We start from the raw sequence: 18,355 nt of genomic DNA on the forward strand, positions 1-18,355 counted from the left end.
AATGTGGGTTGTGTTTTTGTTGGTGAGGGGTTTTTTTAACCTTTTTGCTATTGAGAGGGCTTTGTCATTTCAGGTCTACAGGATGTGGCCCTTTTGTATCTGTTTGCTTCTTTTGCAGCAACATTGAACAGACACAGACCCCTTAGTCCACAGTCGCTTGTGTGGACAGCCAGCTGCCTCCAGCCCAGCCCATCAGAGCAGGACCTGGCACTCCCACTCCATGTGCCTCCTTCAGCCTGCTGGTGACACTTGGCTTAATGCAGCCCAGGACAGTTTGCTGCCTTTTTCAAAAGCAGAGGTTAGTGGCTCATGTTCAACTTGGTCCAGACCCTGAATCCCCAGGTTCGTCTCTGCAGAGTTGCTTTCCAGTTGCCCCAGCCTGTACTGGTGCCTGAGATTGTTCCTCCTCAGGTGCAGGACTCTGCTCTTCCCCTTGATGACTCCTCACAGATGAGAACCATTCTCAGGCGAAAAGAATGGCACTTGAACAATACAAAGAACAACTCTTTCCCTCTGTTTTTAAGAACCTTTTGGGGTTGGTTTGTGCTTTTGTTTTTTCCCCCTCCACCTCAGTATAGTAACTTTTGGTAACTACTTTGTTCATACGTCTGCTGCTGAACAGTTCTCTTTCCTGACAAGTATGGCCTGGAGACAGTTTACCCTGGTATTTTTGATGTGGTTCAGACCACTGAAGGACTTCAATGTGGAATAAGTTATAGAGGGCAACATGTATGCCAAGCAAAAGAGGGAGAACATCTGTCCCTCTTGCCCCCATCCCAGCAGGTCATTCACCTGTAGGAAGTTCATATACAGGATTAATTTCTTGTTTCCTCTTTAACAGTAAAAGCCATAAATATCAGGTGTTTTCATTCTATTTGAACTGACAGCGTTTTAAACCACTTTCTACACAGATAAATCACTTCACACACCACGGTTTTTCACAGCAAGGTGAAAATGTGATTGCCAGCACATCCAGTAACACCTGGGACCTGCTTTGTATCTGGTGTTTGCTCTTCAGCCTTATGCTGAGGGAAACATAAAGCTGTGGCAATTACATGATTTCCAGTGCTCGCTCTTTGTTATGGCTGACTGCAGTGTGAAATGGGACCAGGCCTTTTTTTGTACCAAAATCCATACTGGAGCATAACCGGCTTTTATCTTTTTGGGCTGTAACCGGTAAAATGTTCCTGCTTTAAGAAAGCCACCCTCGTACCCACCTCTGCACCCAGGCAGCAGGTAGGTGTTTAAAAATGGGGACAGCCAGTTTTGCCCTGAAACAGTAACATGGCTGAGCTGCAGGGAACTTCCCAAACCTCTTAGGATCAGCAGGAACTTTGACTACTCACTGTCTATCACACTCTTAAACTGCCAACTGTGAGAAGAGGATTTGGGAAAGATGGAGGAAGGGAAGAGACCAGGGCAGGGAAAGCAAAGCACTGTCCCTTTTCCCACCTGCTGCAGGTGCCCTGCACCACACTTGCAAGCGAAGGCAGCTGTACATGGAGGACTTGGGTTGCTAAAGGGTCTGGTGGCTCAGGTAACATCAGCATAGAACAGCTTCTATCCCACCTTTCCCCCCCCAGCACAACCACACTCGTATTTGCCTCACCATCCCTGCTGATTACCCTTTATTTTATATGAGGTTGTCACAAACCCACCTAAAGACTTCATGTATTTCAACACAAAGCAGCCACTAAGTGAAGCAATGTAATTTATTTGACATTATACCAGACACGGGTGCTCCAGATCCAGACTTGACCTTAAAAACAATTTAAAATCCTGGATTTGCTGTATTGGAGGTATCAGTTACCCGCCTGAGAGCCAAATGTGTCAGTATTACAGCCACTGCAACAGAAAAGTAAGTACAGGACGAGTCAAGCTAGCAAGCACCATCAGTCCATTTCAGCTGTGAACTCGCTTCCAGTTTTGGGGGGCTGGAAGAAATGACAAGGCTGTTGGACAACTTCACAAGTATTTCAGTATAAAGCAGCTCTCAGTTACTCATGTCAGTGTCTAACTACAGGAATTAGGAAATATGGATTTCATTTTTTTTTTTCATTTCTCTGAATTGATGTCAGGCTAAGAGAAGCCCCCACCCACAGGAGAGGGGGGCTGGGGAGTGCTCCCTCTCCCTCACCCCTCTTAAAAAATGAGGTACCACAATACAACACAGCTCCCGATGACAGTAAATTAAACAAAAAACCCAAACATCATCTTACACCATAAAACTGTGCAGCACTATCCCAGCTGTTAGAGCCTGCCCAGAAACCTGCAAAACCTGCCCAGGGACAAACACACACCTGAAGATGGGACATAGATCTGAAACCAAATTACAACCAGCTCCACAACAAACTTGCTGCTCGTTGCTTCAGACTGCTTTACTCCGTTTAACAAATGCTGACAAATACCAAAATGAATAGTTTGTGCTGGTAGCAAATCCACAGCTGTGATCTCTACTAGATTCTTCTACAGCTGAACACCAGGGCACTGTTATTACCCAACAGGCTGTCACCTCCCAGTGCAAGAACCAACTGCAGTTTGTATGAGGTACATAGTTTAAAATAGACACAGATGACATGAACATGAGTGGTGCTGGAAAATCCAAAGAGTTGTTTTTCCTCTGTGAGTTATTGACTTTGTTCCTTCAGAAGCAGCCTTTGAAGGGATACACAAGGTGTTGCAGCTGTACCTGTATTTTCCAGACCATCACAAGAGGCAGTCCTCGCTGAAATAACACGCCCTTCCATTACACAACTTATATTTACACAATTTTCTTCTTAAAAACTATTAAGATGCACCATGAAAATGATCATCCCTTTCTCTCCTGTTACTGACATGGAGGCAGTAGACCCTGTTATCTCAGAACAATCTAAATTGCCAGAAATAAAATGAAAACTGTTTTCAGGGAAACATGCATTTATTGTTAAGCATTCCCAGTGAAAATCAACATCTTTTAAAATGTGTGTTTATTTTAAAAATTATTTGTGTACAAAAGTGTTTGTGTAGTTTTTATTTTCAAGACAAAAAACACTGACGCTGCATTCCAGCCCCCCGCCCCCCTCCTCTTCTACAGGAAGTCTGATGCTTAGGAAGCAACCTCCTGCAGTAGTTATTGGTAAATATATATTTACTAGAAAAGTCAGAATTTAGGATGGAAAAGGTAAGAAAAGCAGGGTTCTTCAGCAGTTGACATCAGCATTCCTATGATAGCAGCCTCCTTCTGACACTGCACAGAGCACCAGCAGTTGCCGCAAATTGCAAACCAGACAAGTACAGCATTTTCACAGTACATTTCCTCGTCTGTCAAGTCATGGACCTGAACTTACATTATCGATGAAGGGCTCAGCACCATGAGCGATCCTGTAGTTATTTTAATGCCTACAAAGCAGGTAACACCAGAGAAGGAACATCACAGCACAGTACAGGGCAAATGATTCGCAAGAGTTTGTCCAGTGAGAAGAAATCTGAAGTCAAGTTGCTGCCAACAGAGCACTGCAGCTGGAATAACCAAGCCAGAAGCCAAATGCGTTGATGGCAGTTGGTCTTGTGAGTCTGATGATGAGTCAGCTGATGACACTAACACCACAAGTGGGAAGAGCAAGCTACATCATTCACAGATAGGTTTGGAACAGATCAGAAAACTAGCAAGAGAGAAGCAACTGCCACTTTGCCTAGTCCTAGGAGAAAGCTGTGCCTGGAAAACGAGGATGGTACCTGTGAAAACGTCTATATGGTCTTCCCAGAAGAGGCCTTAGGCACCCAACAAGCATCTTGACTTCCATGCTTTAGTTCTGTGATGCAACAGGTGATGATGATGAAATGCACTTTTGCTATCTCTTGTTGAGCCAACTGCTCATTAAAACCACACAAAACTAAGCACCTGATGACAAGTCAGTGGCCACACTCATCAACTCCATCAACAAACCAGAGCAGGAGAGGACACCTCATCTTCCTGTTGCCTCTGCTCATCAGCAGACACTAAGTAAAACCAACTTTTTCTGCTAAATTATTTAACATCTCCCCCTTTGGGCAAGCCTCCAAGTCCAAGCCAGCTTTTGTTGGTGTTTCGGAAGGAAACAGGACATGCACAGTTAGATTTCCCCTTGCACTAAAAATGGAACACTTACTCATCACAGTGCATGACCAATGCAGTAAACAAGAAGTCTTGCTTGAGCACGTGTTTTGATTTCCCCCCACTCCCCTTCTCCCTTTCCCGATGACATAAGCAATCCATATACTCTGAAGTTCTAGTCTGAGTCACAGCTGTTAAGCTTAAATTTGCATAGTTTACATGTTTCTGTTACCCACACCATCTAATGCAGATTTGGTGTTACAAAGTAAGATTCTTTCTGGCTCTTTAATTCCTCCTTTTAGACAAAACAAAAAAAATCCTATATTCCTTATGTCAGTGTTCCAGTACTATTTTACATGGAAAACAGTTGAATACAGTGATAATTCAAAAGAACCCTAAGACACGTTTGTAAGCCAGTAGTACCTAATTACTTGGATAAATACTACCAAATCAATTATAGTCAAGGCCCCATGTACTCTGTGGTAAGCTTAAAAAAAAAAAAAAGTTTGGAGTATGCAGAATAAATAGCACTGACACATCTTTCCAGAAGGGTATGTATCTAAGTTTTTTGTTTTCAAAATGCAACAGTTTGTCATGCTGAGAACACAGCTTGTTCACAGAAGCAACGGGAGGAAGCTGTGAATTTGGCAAGGGGGTGGGATACAGTCAGGGCTTTTGGTACTCATGGGAAAACAGAGCTTTTGGCAACAGGAAAGAGCATTTCTCTACCTCTGAACAGAGCTTTACTATGCTCTTGGAGGAACTGGATGAGATAGGATACACCATTTTGCTGGATGCATGTTAAAATGTTCAGCAGTGAAATCCAATGGGTTGCTCTGGCAATCCATAAGCGTCATTGTTTAGGAAAATGGGGCCATTTAGACTTCAAAATGACTGTTTCAAGCCATCTTCTGGCACAATAGAGGAAGACAATGGAGGGTTTATCTGTACTGAGACAGCAACTGTACCTATGTTTTGTGTTCTTGTTTTAAGGAAGTGGTAAATGTGCAGCCCAATTCCACAGCTGGAGAGGACTGCACGGCAACCCCACGTCCAGGACGCACAGGGCCCTGAATAGTGATGTTCAGTGATACAGAAAACAGAACTACCATTTGTATGTACAAACTCACGATGATAAACTGAACACTAAAAGCAAAATTCCTAGGGCTCAGCCCCAGCTGCAGTTAAACTAACCTTGTACAGCATTATCCCTATATTCAACTCTGATAATTACTGAGAATACAAAAACATTCCTTATAAAGGAGTCACATGTCAAAATTTGGAGGGACTTCAGACCACAAGTGTCTCCTTAATGCTGGATCACGTTTCTTTCCCAGCTCACTTCTTGAGAAGCTTCCTGCCAGCACCTGAGCTAGCATTAAGCTACCGAGCACATGGATGGAGGGCAAAACCCACAATCCAACACTTATACATAAGGGGGAAGGGAAAGACAAAAGTATTTTGCAGTAGAGAAGAAAATGAGGTAACTCCATGAGAGAAGTAAAACTTAACAGGGCATTCTTCCAGAGGTGACCATGCTCACCTAAGAACCATTTCCCCTTTTCTCCCTCTCCCCCTTTCCCCGGCTTCATTTATCCCTTTACATACTGTTGGAAAAACCCACTGTTCTTAGGAGAAAAGTCTTATCAAAAGACAAGTTCAGAAGCCCATAACTGAGAATTTTTATGTCCCCGACAATGATTTCCAAGTTCTTTCTTTTGATAAATAGCAGCGAAGAACAAAGGAAAGTAGTAAGCAATTCATATTTACCACCAGGGTAAAAAAAAGGTGTTGATGTAATCAAGAAGTTCTTAGCCTGTATAACAGAAAGACAGCAACTTGAGATTAACACAAGTGGCATTTTGCCAGTTTCCTACTGTCCCTGGTTTCCACCTAGCAAACCAGCTGGACAGTAGCAGCTTTTTGTTTAAAAAAAATAAATAAATACAAGGAAAGTCAAAACAACTCATTTCCTTTGGCATCATTGCAAATGATTTACACTAACTCAAGAAAACTGGTCACTGACTACACCTTTAAAAGCAGTAAGTATAAAGACTAAGCAAATGCATTTAGTATTGCACTGATATGAGTTCAAAGTATTTACTGTCTGTGCCCTATTTTAAGTTTGGACACATCAGACAGAGCAGTACAGGGAACATCCCTGAACTAGCCAGGCCTCTACAGCTCTGTTTTCTGGTTCTGTTCCCCTACCACTATGCTCCAGGTATTTAACAGATACCATAATGTTCCTGATTTCCTCTAGTATGAGTTATAAACAGACTATGAAGTGTGAAACTATTTCAACTTGAACTTCATAGCTCTAGAAAAAAACCCAAACGGGCATATATTTCCCCACCCCATTAGTCCACAGTTTAGGAGAAAAAAAACCCCAGCAAAACAAAACAGTCATAGAAAAGATGACTTATACAGTACTCCATTATCCACAATCCCTATTCTCTAGTCTCAGGATTTCTCTGAACTTCCTTGTCAGATATATTCTCAAAAGTTAGCATCATATTCACAAAGACATTACAGCTCTCTTTAAATAGATGTACTAGTGTCTGAAGTTGCAAAACTAATAATTTTCAAGCTTTTGCACTCAGGATGAAATGTCATTTTAATACAAATAAAAAGACTGACTGTATGTACAAGCCAAGGTAAGATTTCAGTTCTCGTTTATCAGAAACATCAATCCAAAAGAAAGCTAAATTGAGAACACACTTCTACTTCTATGAGCATTTGAAGTATGTACAGTAAAAACACCACCACAGCCTCCATGTGTTAACCAGAGAAAAATGTGAGCAAGGATGAATTTTAAAGTACCTGGTAAGCAATCCTTAAATTGAAGCTCAAAATAAAGCTAGAAAACTGCTGCAAAAAACAGCTGATTGCATCATATCAAGTACTCAAAAAAACTTTTTTTCATTCTTAGTATGCTGGAGAATCAGCTTTGTCCCCCTTCAAACACCATGAAATCATATTATCCAGAATGTACTGAAGAACACTTTACAGCTATTTAAGACCAAAAAAAAGGAAATGAAACTAGCTCCATCTTTCTGTGCTGTATCGAGGCATACTCCTTACATGATTGTATAGAAAACATGATGGATGAAAATCATTACTGATAATTCAAAATATATATTTTTAAAGGGGAGCCTAGACTACTGTAATGGCACACATAATACCTATAGATGATGAAACATAATCAACAGTATGATGTAAGGGAGAGGAGAATCAGGTTTCCCAGTTAATAAGCTAGAAAGAAAATGGTTCTGAATAGCTCACCATTTGGAACTTTGGGTAAGTCTTGAAAGTCTGTCAGGAAAAAAGTTACAAAAGCAAACGAGTATTTCCATGGTGCTCTCTTCAGCAACCCTACCTAATATGTCTATTAAGTACAAGCATGCAAATATAGGTCAATCCACAGGCACATAGGATCCATGTTAAAAACAGTAAGATAACTGTGATGAGTGGCACCAACAATTTTGATGACTAACACTCAAAAATGTTGCTTTCTGAATTACTAAATCAAAATCCTGAAGCAAGTTCCTGCTAGTCTTCGTCACACTGCTAAACACTAAAGTAGGCATGTTTTTCCCCGTTATCTTAGCTGAGCTCAAAGAATTTTTACAATATTTAGTAAGAAAAAAAAATTAAAGTATTTCCCCTTTTTAAATTTACACAGACGTTTAATTAGCTTTATTTACAGAGCGCTTTTTTCAGTCTCCAATAGTGCCTAGATAGCATCATCAGGCAAGAGTGCCAGTTTTGAAAGAGAATCTATATAGAATCCTAGGATAACAGATGGTGATGCTCCTCCAGAAGGGGCAAGCTGGACTACAGAAGCAGCTCTCTCTATATGGCTCAGTTACTCAGGAGTAATTCTGTTGCAGTCTCTACATCCCATGATTTTGAAGACAAGGCCACTATTACTGCATTCTGCAATGAGAAAACAAAAGCAATAATATTTTCAGTGTGTGAACCTGCAGCTCCGAGAAGTGGAATGAAAAGTTCACAGATTAATCAGAACATGTTAGTTTACCATTTATTAAATTCCAACAAATAATGTATAGAAAAATTTTTTCAAAAAGGCAGAGGTAGCTCACCAGTAACGTAGTATTTTACTCCAATTCTTAAAAATAAGTAGCAAAACAGAATGATTAGACCTACAAAAGGTCACGGAAGTAGCAAATCTACTTTAGTATACTGATTATCTCTGCATTTATACACATATACTTGCCCTGCCCCTACTGAAAAATATTGAAGTTATATATACTTACCCTATCAAAGCCCATAGCACAAAGGTTTTCTATTTTTTTGGTGTATTCTGGACTAGAAACTGGTGCTCCAGCATACACATGTGCCCAAAGTCGAGCTGTCTGTTTAAACATTTCTGGGTTTTGTTTGTACTACACAAAAGAGAGAGGAGGAGAAGGGAAAAGTTAAATCAACTCAGCAATCCAACCAAACGCAAGACGATATGGAAGACTGCAATCCAGCATTCTTCCTACAGTACCTTCAACAGTGTTTCATACTGATCATGTTGCTATTTACCAAATAAATTTAGAGGTGAGGATTACACAAAGAGTAAACCTATCCAAGCATTTGATATAATGAGTTTGCCTTCAGGTTAAATGATGCACTATGGGTATTTCATGTGTACAATTAGGTACTGCTCTCAGTTGCAGTGATCAAAAGTAAAGGATCTATATTTTGCACAGCTACTGAAAGTTTATATTCAGTGTGGCAGAGCACAAATTATCCCTGTGTTAACAATCTCCAGAACACAGGTACTGTATACTACCCTAATGCATTTCTTTAATCACTTAAAAATATATCTGACTTTATGCACTGAAAGTAGGTCTGCAGTTTTTAGTCAGGACTAACATTCTACTACCAGGCTTCTTCCCGAGAATAAGGATACTGATCCCACAGGTGACAAAAGAAAGGCTGAAAAACAGGTGAGCAAAAACAGGGAGCTACAACTCTTCAGGCAAGCTATTATTTACCAGAAAAAAACCCATGCCAGTGTGTATGTATGTTACTTTGCACCAGTCTTGTGACTAACAGGTTTCCTAACAAACAACTGAATGGACTATATTGCAGAGAACTTTCTCCATGTGCCAAGAACTCAAAAGCCAAGAAAGTGGGTCATCTGTCATAAATTGTACTCAGAAAAGCTAAACGAGTTTCCCATTTTAGCAACCTTTGTATGCAATATCCAGTTTTTTGTCTTAAAAAACCTCTTCCTTTAAATCAGCACTTCAGCCCCACCTTTAGATATTTAATAAATTTTAGCACTAAATAATAAGACAAGATAATACAAAGTATATTCTTCAAGTATTTAGATATCTGCATTTTAAGGACAGAAACATGGCTGACTATAATGCTTAAGTATTTCATTCATATATGAAAAAGTCTTTATAAAGCACGGTCAAATGCTGTGCATTTCATTTTGCCTCTCCTACAAAAACACACCAACTACACCACTTTGTGTGCCTTGCACACCTCCCTCTAGTTCTGATCCACATGATGTAATTTGTATATTTACTATCTGGTTATTAATAGCATTAAAACAAACATGGGAGGCAATCTGTTGTTGGAAATAACTCACTATTATAAATACAGTAGGCAGTAATAAATTTCTTTTGTTGAAATGACTAGAAAAGAGGAAGGATTAAGTTTGGCATCAGTAGCATCCTGAAGTACTATATTTTTCTGTTCTTAAGGGATCTTCCCCCAATTAATTTTTTAAAAAGTATTTTTGAGAACACTGCCAAACCTAGAAAGCAACTAGCTGAAGTGCAAAGGATTAGTCATAACTGCATTTTATTCAGAACTAGCTTTCAGTGTGCTATTAATAGAATTCCTTTACTTAGGTATCTATAAATAATCTAGCTTCTCACTGAATTGAGAAAAGCCTAACGGCAACTTTTCCTGATGTCTCTGTATCGGGAATCTGAGGCAGTTAATGTTGCTGTACTGAAAAAAACCAGCAGCTAGCTGAGGTAGTTTTGACACCAGGCAGCTGGTGACTGAAAATGCTGCTGTTGTGCAAGTAGTTCTTCCTGGGATTCAGCTCAAGAGCTTGCAGGACCACTGCCATTTACCTGGACAACACATAGTTTAGTAAATTAACAAGTGTAGAGGATAATTAATTCCTTGTGAATTTTTGTTTTGGAAAAAGCAAAATCAACCTCAAAGTAAGAGACCCCAACACCAAATAAAACACATGAAGGAAGTGGGAGTTTACCACCACACCTCTCAAAACCATTATAATCACTTTCTACTTACATACACATGCCTCTAACTCAAGGCCAAATCCCAGTGTAGTTTTCATGCAGGTATTTGCAGGAACAGGATAAACTGAATTCTCCCCACATCAGCCATGCCAGAGTCCCACTTGACACATCCCTACAAGCAGCTGAGGGGCAGGAAAACTGCTCTTTGGAATCTACAAAGTTTCATGAAGGTTTTTGCCTGAGAAAATACTTTTTCCAGCTCAAGTGCTTCTACGAGACTGTTATGATTCCTGCACAAAAGTCTACCATCAGGGCCAGAACAGGAAACACTATTTTTGTTCTTTGTAAAAAAGGAAAAAGTGGTTTTGTTTAATGAAGATAGAATGTGACAGCAAGGGCACACATCTGGCAAGAAAAGCCGGCACAGGGACATGCATGGTGGCCTTGCTGGCCTTGGCAACACTTCTCCCTGGGCAGAGTAATTCAGTCTGACAGAACTGTTCAGGGACATTTGATGAGAGCAGCCTTACTGCAGAAGCACACAAGTAAGCCTTCTGTACTTACTACTGAGCATAGTGCTAGCAAACAACTCTCCCCCACCCAGCAGTGCAGTGGGCTACCTCTGATCTCCATGTTTCCCTTCAAAACCTGACAGATTTGAAAAACTGCTTATTTTACATGGAAGGAGTGCACACTTTGTCACCCTATCCTGAAGGGTCCTGACTTACAGAAGACACAGGTGAGACAGAAGGTTCTCCCAGCATCACCTTGCTTTGTTCCTCAGTTCCTGAAATACACCCTTACTGCCAGTGAGTGGGGAAGCCAGGCTGCCTCTCTCTCCCCACAGTAAAAAGGAAATCACACACATACTTGGGACTCTGTTGAGCATTGTCAGACTATGAAGCTATGGAATGAGCTTCTGTCTTTCATCTATACTTTAAATAGAATCATGTCAGTCCTGGTATGGCATAAGATCCAACTGACATTTTATTTATTGGTATTACAAGTTATCGCTACTGACTGAAAAGTAACAAATCTTACTCATTATAGAATTTTACTGGTACCAATCCAACCAGTGATTAAAACATTATCCCAAGTTACCCCAAGTCACTATATTCATAAAATTCTGACATTAAAAAATACAGTGCTCAACAATATTCATATTACTCTGGAAGAGGAGCTACATACCAAGTCAAATCCAATGAACACCATCAAGTTAAAAACTCATTTTAAACCAACACAGTATTGCTTTTGTTATACTAGAAGCATTAGATTTTAAAAGGCAAGTTATCCTGGCATTCATTTTACTATGCTGTTATCTCCTGACATTTCTCACAAGGTGATATAAAGAAGGGACAAAACTAACAAAATAAAACTCCTGACACTGTAAAGTAACCACTACTTACTCTGGAGTCCAAAGAGTAAAGAGCACAAAACACTGCAGCAATAGCAACTCACTATATGGTTATTTTCCAATAAATTGTTTGAAATCCTTATCTCCCATAAGGTTTGGGACCTAACCTGAGTCAGCAAAGGTTTATAGAAATGACAAAATTATGGTCAACTAATTATCTTACCTGGTTTGCCACTACTGCATCTTGTGGATCATCTGGTTCTGCAGCTGCCAACAATGCTTGCAGTGATAACAACACTGTTCTTAGAGTCATTGCTGCCGCCCTAAAATTGAAAAGTTAAAAAATATTTTACCAAATCATATGCCTGCACTCACCTGTATTAGCATCATAGAAGATATGAGTTCATGTACAGCTTGCAAGCCCAAGAATGATAATTTTAAAGTGCTGCAGCTTATAGTTATTAGAACACCATTCTATATATATTTAAATAGGGTTTTAAATGTGAACTTTCCTATTAAGTGAGTTTCTGGAAAGCATGGTCCTTGACCTACACATTTTGCCATGCCCACTTAACGTAATTAATTTCATCTGAGAAACAAATCCCATCACCAGAACAGCCTGTGCCGTGCTCCCCCGTTGCCGGTACCCACACCTCACTCTTGGTGCGGGGGCTAAGCCACAGCCCGGGATGCTCCCTCTGCCGGCACTCCTTGTGCAGGAGCAGCAACCTACATTTTAAATACTTGCAACGGGTAAGGAATTCTATGCATTAGAGCTCTTTTGCATTGCACCAGTTTTAACGTGACATTTTTCAATAAAATTTTAACAATTTACACAGTTAATTGCTACTACAATAATGAAAAGGTTAGGCTATTACAGAACATGCAATTCAAAATACTCCCTTTGCTTCCTGTCATTTACAACCTGACATGACTGTCGGAAGCAGGAAAACATTGTGTAGCCATAATGGTGCTGTAAAGTCACTCTTTGCCCTGCGAAAGAACCCCTGTTCGAGGCAGCATAGTTCTAGAGTCAGAACTTCTAAGATTTTAGGTTCTCATAATTTATTGATCTCCAAGTGTATTTAGAATAAGAGACTTTGGTAATTTAGTAAGAGGAAACCACTTTGATCACAGAAGTCAATAAACCCTCAAAAGTAATCATATGAAATTATTACATGCTGTAAGTCTGGAAAGTTTTAACATTTATACAGTTAATTAGATTTTGATCATGAATACCATCTCTGATCTACCATTTCAGCTGGCATACACTGGAAACCAAATAAGCACCCCACAAAACTGTAAAACTGTATTTCAGCTGAAGAGTTAACCAGACTCTTAATTGTGGTGGCGAAGGCGCAGACAGATGTTCAAACCAACAGACGAAACTGCTTACTCTGCTTAAAAACTAGTAGCAAGGTGAGTAGGGAAAATGTGACATCAGATTTGAGCAAAGTGGTTATGGCACGTGAATGCCAGAGGAAAGTTGTGAAACACAGGCATCCAATTTCTTACAGACAAATTTCTGATCAACAGAAACCAATTTCTTCTTTTCAGAAGACTGAAAGTAAATGTAGAGAATCTGTTAGAGTAGGTGGGGGACAGTTTGATGTGATGGTCCAGCTACAAAGAAAAACAGTGTGCAAGTCTATTTCCAGGCTCAGGTTTCAGAAATTTATGTATTTTCCAGTACTGAGACACTGTATCGAGGTACTCTAGCAGCACATATCGATACACAGAGAACAGATGATGGTAAAACGTCAGAGGTACATTTGTGACACTCAAATATTTTGTTCCTAGATGCTTACATTAACAGCTTTCTTGCTATGTCATTAACCATTCAAACATGGCATTCTTCCCTAATTGTTTCTAATTCTATAAGATTTTTCCCAGTAACTTATTTTTTAGCTTGATAATTATCTCTGAGCTTTCACAGTGCAGTATTCTACATCAAAACACAAGTGAGAAACATCCCAAATGATAGATTTTAATTAGCACATGCTGTCTCATTCCAACTGCCGGATCAGACTGAAGTCCCTCAAGCTGAATCTTGTAGACTTAAATGTTTAAAAAACCCTCATGCTTTTAGATCTGAATTCTGACAAATCACAAAACCCTCACAACATATAATTCTCCTTTTCCAAATGTATTCCTTAGTAACTGAACTCTTTTTTTCCTCAGAATTTCAGATTCCCTTCTAGTTAAATTTAAGTATTTCAGGTTCCAGGATGAGTGACTCCTCCAAGCCAAACAATGTTTCTTTAAATCAGAAACAAAGCTGGGAATTAAGTGGTAAGATTATATTTAATCAGATAAAGAATACCAAGTTACTGAAACATGTCCTCAGTAGCATGAGCCTAGCTAATCTAGAGTACAAACTGTCTCGTTTGTCCACACCTAAATCACACACACAAAAACCTCAGTGAAAGAAGAGAGAAATATTTTTGCTTTACATGCACCTATGCTATTTTACTCTTTTAATTTCCCGTGGTTTGTGATCTCTACTAGTTTATACTATCTTGAAATTGATCTATTTAATGTATGCATTCCCAACATAATGCACAGTCTTATCTGCTCCTATTAATGTAATGCAACATGTTTACGATTCCAGCCTTCAAGTGCCACTAAGTCCTTCAGGCCTTACTATGCTCAAATGGATTTAACCATTTTTATTTTTATACAGTGAATTTCAGGAACCATCACATCCACCACACACGCTATAAAACCTTTTTTTGCAGGTAAGTAATTTTATTATACTTTTTAGTGTAGTTTTAAAGACAGACTTAACGTGAAATATCTATCGACCGTAACTAATACTGTAGTCACTTTCTCCAAATAAAATTTTCCTTTGCAGAAATCCTTCTACTTTAGAGACATCTGAAAATGTAGAGACAATGACATAAAAAGGGTTGCAGCCTCTTGTGCCACTTTCACATGCAATTTACTTTCATTTACTTTCCAGGAGTTTAAAATATACTCTGGGGAGCACGTGGCATCACTAAGAACCAAAAGTGCCATGGACACCTAGAACACAAGTTCTGAGCTGGCTCCAGCTGGCTCTGGCTTTTAAGACTGTCAGGCCCTTCTAGTCTCTGTTCATCTGCTATGCTTGTAGAGTTTTATACAAAGCATACTAGGACTTGATCTGATATTCCAATTTCAAAATAAGTAATAAAAATAAACAACTCGTTCAGTTGGATACACAGATGGCTATAGGTTCAGAGAACTCAAACTTTAAAATAGTAAGTTTCAGACAAGACTGGTTTAGCTACACATGTAAAAAGGTTTAAAAATGTAGTTTACAACTTATTTTCAAGCCTCACGTCTCAAAACAGCTTTCACATCTCACGCAAAATAAGACAGTCTTCATTGGAAACAAACATTGAAAGAAGAAGTGTTCTTAAATCATACAAGAAAACCTGTTACAGCTCCAGTTGCTCTTTGTATTTAACAAAAAAAGAAATTAAAGCTTGTCATTAATGGTCAAGAAACACTGATATATGTCATATAACTACCATATAACCATCTAAAATCTTTTACCTTTAGGACACCAATTAGGTTTCCTGATCAAAGAAAGTAAAAAAGGTTTGTTATTTTCTACATAGCTTAGTGTTAATTTTTCAGACATAAATCAACATTCCCAGAAGGAACTGAAGAGACAGTTAAAAATAGATATATATACACTTAAAAAGCTCTTCTTCCTTCCCATTACCTTCTTTTGGGCAAATTCAGTGAATGGAGATGACTGCCCAGAACTATATCTACAGACACTAGTAAGGCAGGACCTTTTTCTGATCAGCAAAAAACAGAAACAATTTCCATCATTAGTTCTGAAAGAAAATCTATGCTGATAGTGGCACAAAACTAAAGAACCCAATACACACACACCCAACCCCCACCTGACATCTTCACAAGCTAGAGAAGAATGTTCGGGGGGGAAAAAAGCTGTATTCCCTTAAAACAAACTTCCAGTGGAAAGATGCAGGTCCCCCGAATTTTCCAATGCACCTCAAAGGTTTATTTATCCAGAACAGAACACTGAAAAAAAATTAGGTATTTCCAACTCTTCTTATATTTGAAGTTTACTTCCATAAATCCAGGTGTGGATTTATGCGCAACATCTCACAGAGTTCAAGCAATTCCCTTTGGTAACAAGCTAACTGCAAGCTTGGGTATTAGGTTTTTTCTCTCCTCCTTGCCAAGGGCAAGGTTTTGTATGGCTCCTGATAGACTTCTGTCTGTTCTGTTCTTAACTGGAGCCTCACGAGTTTCTTGGAAAATGTATTTCAATGCTTCACCATGCTTGATATTCTGCACACTGAGATGGCATTCCAACCTTTCACTGTACATCATATTTGCTTATACCAACATTCATGTATTTTACTCTGGATTTTTCCTATGGTTCCCATCTTTCCTGTACTACAACTTTCTAAGTGGGTACACTACTGCAATGCAAGTCTAACCAATCATCAATAACAAGCAGCCAACTTGTATCATGAGTTGTACAGGTAAAGCCTCCTATTCACCTTGCACGTGACATTACACTGCCTTTGCGCCAAGACATTACTGGCTCCTGTTTTCTCCTAAAACTTAAAATAATCCTTGACTCTCACTCCCATCCCAAAATGTTACTTAGCTATTATGCGAGTTTGCAGATTTGCCATCTACAAAATCGAAGGAAAGGCCAGTATCATCTACTAGGGAGCTGCAGAGAGCTCACCACAGAGGAGCACTGTCCCTCACTTCAAACCGAAAGCCTCAACTCTGGACATCCAAACCAGAAGCCAGGCTTTCTACTGGCACTGCATTTGCTAAACTGCAAGCGAAACCTGAAGTGAATCAGAACAAAGAAAGCTGATATATATATTTTATTCACTTACAGATTTTTCCTCTTTTCTTAGGTAATATCTGAGGGCATTTCCATTAAAAAAAAGCACCCCTACTTTGGATGAATACAGTGATAACATTAGGAGGCACAGCAAGCCAGCTGTGCCCAGCATGCCCGAGGAAAGAAATCTCTTACCTTTTGATGAGCTGAGAGAGTCCTAAGAGGATTATGAAACACTAGCAGGTTTTATTTTTCTTCTTCATTTTTAAAGGCTAAGTAATTTTCCATTTAGGAAGTTTTTACTTATGTTCTTTACGTTCCTCTCTGGAAACAATCTTTCTCATGACTCTGAGAGGTAACCCTGCAGAATAACAGGAACAGCTGCAGCCAGCAGATTGCTGCTCTACTCCATCAACCAAGCTACAACCAAGCTACAGGGAACAATTTTTTTCTAAATAATCTGCGGTATTTATTCAATTTGTGAAATAACTAAGCTTGTTAATCCATGAGAAAATCTCTGGGACCTTGTACCAAGGGCTTATGGAATCTGGAAGGAAATGAATAAGGCCTTTGGGTGGAAGCTGTTGCATAGTCACTCTTTACAGGCTAAAGACAAGACTGGACACCCATCGGAGAAAATAAAAAAAGAGAATAATAGAATAGCTCTGACATAGCAGAGAGGGGAAAGACAGCTAGTTCCCTCAAACAATGTTAATATTTGCATTTTTCTCAAAGCTTTAAAGAGGTTCAGTGTTCCTCAAACACTGTGAACAAAACCTAGCAGTTTCCAATGCCCAGGAAGATAATTACTACAAGCTGGCTGCTGTTCATTTTTCTATTAAAATTGTATTACCTCTTATAATGATTTCTGCATCTCAACTAAAACTGAAGGGTGAATCCTCCAGTAGAGCCACCATGAAAAAAATATTCTTATTATTCATTTTTATTTTGACTGTCAAAACCACAAAAGCCGAGAGTTTTTTTGCAGCCACAACACATTCACTTAATAACCACTGCTCAAGGGATTTATGCACAACAGCTTTCAAGTAATTTAGTTCTCAGGTTTCAATGAACAGTATTAGACACGTTGTATATTTAAGAATAAAACTCCGAGACAGAGTACTAGCCTGGAAGATAGATACAGGCCACAGTAAGTGAAACTGAATAACAAAAATTATGTCGGATAAGCATAGACAGCATTCCTTTTACAAAATCACAGCCCTATTTTAATTCTACCAGCAAAGAGTAGATATGGTAGTAGCTGCTTTGCAAACAAACTGGCCTAACAGGTACTTAAAAATCTAAACATGATGAAAATCCATAGCTGCAAAGAATTTCAGCATCAAGCATACAATGTGGAGAATGAATTTCATTAAACTCATTAAAAATAATTTAAAGACATTATTTTGCAAACTGATAAAACCTCCTGCCAATTTGCAGAATATCATCTCCATTATGCTCATTAGAATATAAAATAATTATCACGGGATGGGTGAGTAGGGAAGAAACTTTTTTAAACGACAGAAAAACATTAAAATCTTTGTATTTATATTCAGCATCTATAAATGAATATTTTTATCAGCTTATTATCTCTTTCAGTAATTTGGCCCATAAGCCAAAACTCTCCAGTCATTTAACAGCCACTGACCTCACTGAAAAACAGAGATATGCACCGGAATTTGAGGCTTACATTTAAACACAGCAACAAGAGGACTATTATTTAGTTACAAGTATTACAAATCAATGAAGTGGCAATTCAGAAACAGATCTTGTTGCTAAAAGATTTCACAGGAGAAACTGTGGAACTAAATATATTTTCCAGAACACAGACACCAGAATATTTCAGAATTGCATTTGTC

At 39.1% G+C, this 18,355-nt stretch overlaps 1 protein-coding gene across 1 annotated transcript in view; it reads right to left on the reverse strand.

The window, feature by feature from the left end:
• Nucleotides 1-1,694: 1,694 nt before the first annotated feature.
• The window catches only part of UBE2K (ubiquitin conjugating enzyme E2 K), a 46,679-nt gene continuing 30,018 nt past the window's right edge, over nucleotides 1,695-18,355 (reverse strand). The window contains exons 5-7 of the mRNA XM_027731593.2: nucleotides 11,892-11,991; nucleotides 8,353-8,481; nucleotides 1,695-8,011 (exon numbers count right to left, since the gene is read on the reverse strand). Of these exons, the coding sequence (XP_027587394.1) occupies nucleotides 7,937-8,011; nucleotides 8,353-8,481; nucleotides 11,892-11,991 (304 nt within the window). The 3' untranslated portion in view covers nucleotides 1,695-7,936. The remainder of the gene's footprint in view (nucleotides 8,012-8,352; nucleotides 8,482-11,891; nucleotides 11,992-18,355) is intronic.

The sequence above is a fragment of the Pipra filicauda genome, unplaced genomic scaffold, assembly GCF_003945595.2.
Source record: "Pipra filicauda isolate LSUMZ 115617 unplaced genomic scaffold, ASM394559v2 scaffold38_size3968069_pilon, whole genome shotgun sequence".
In the NCBI taxonomy this organism is placed as follows: Eukaryota; Metazoa; Chordata; class Aves; order Passeriformes; family Pipridae; genus Pipra; species Pipra filicauda.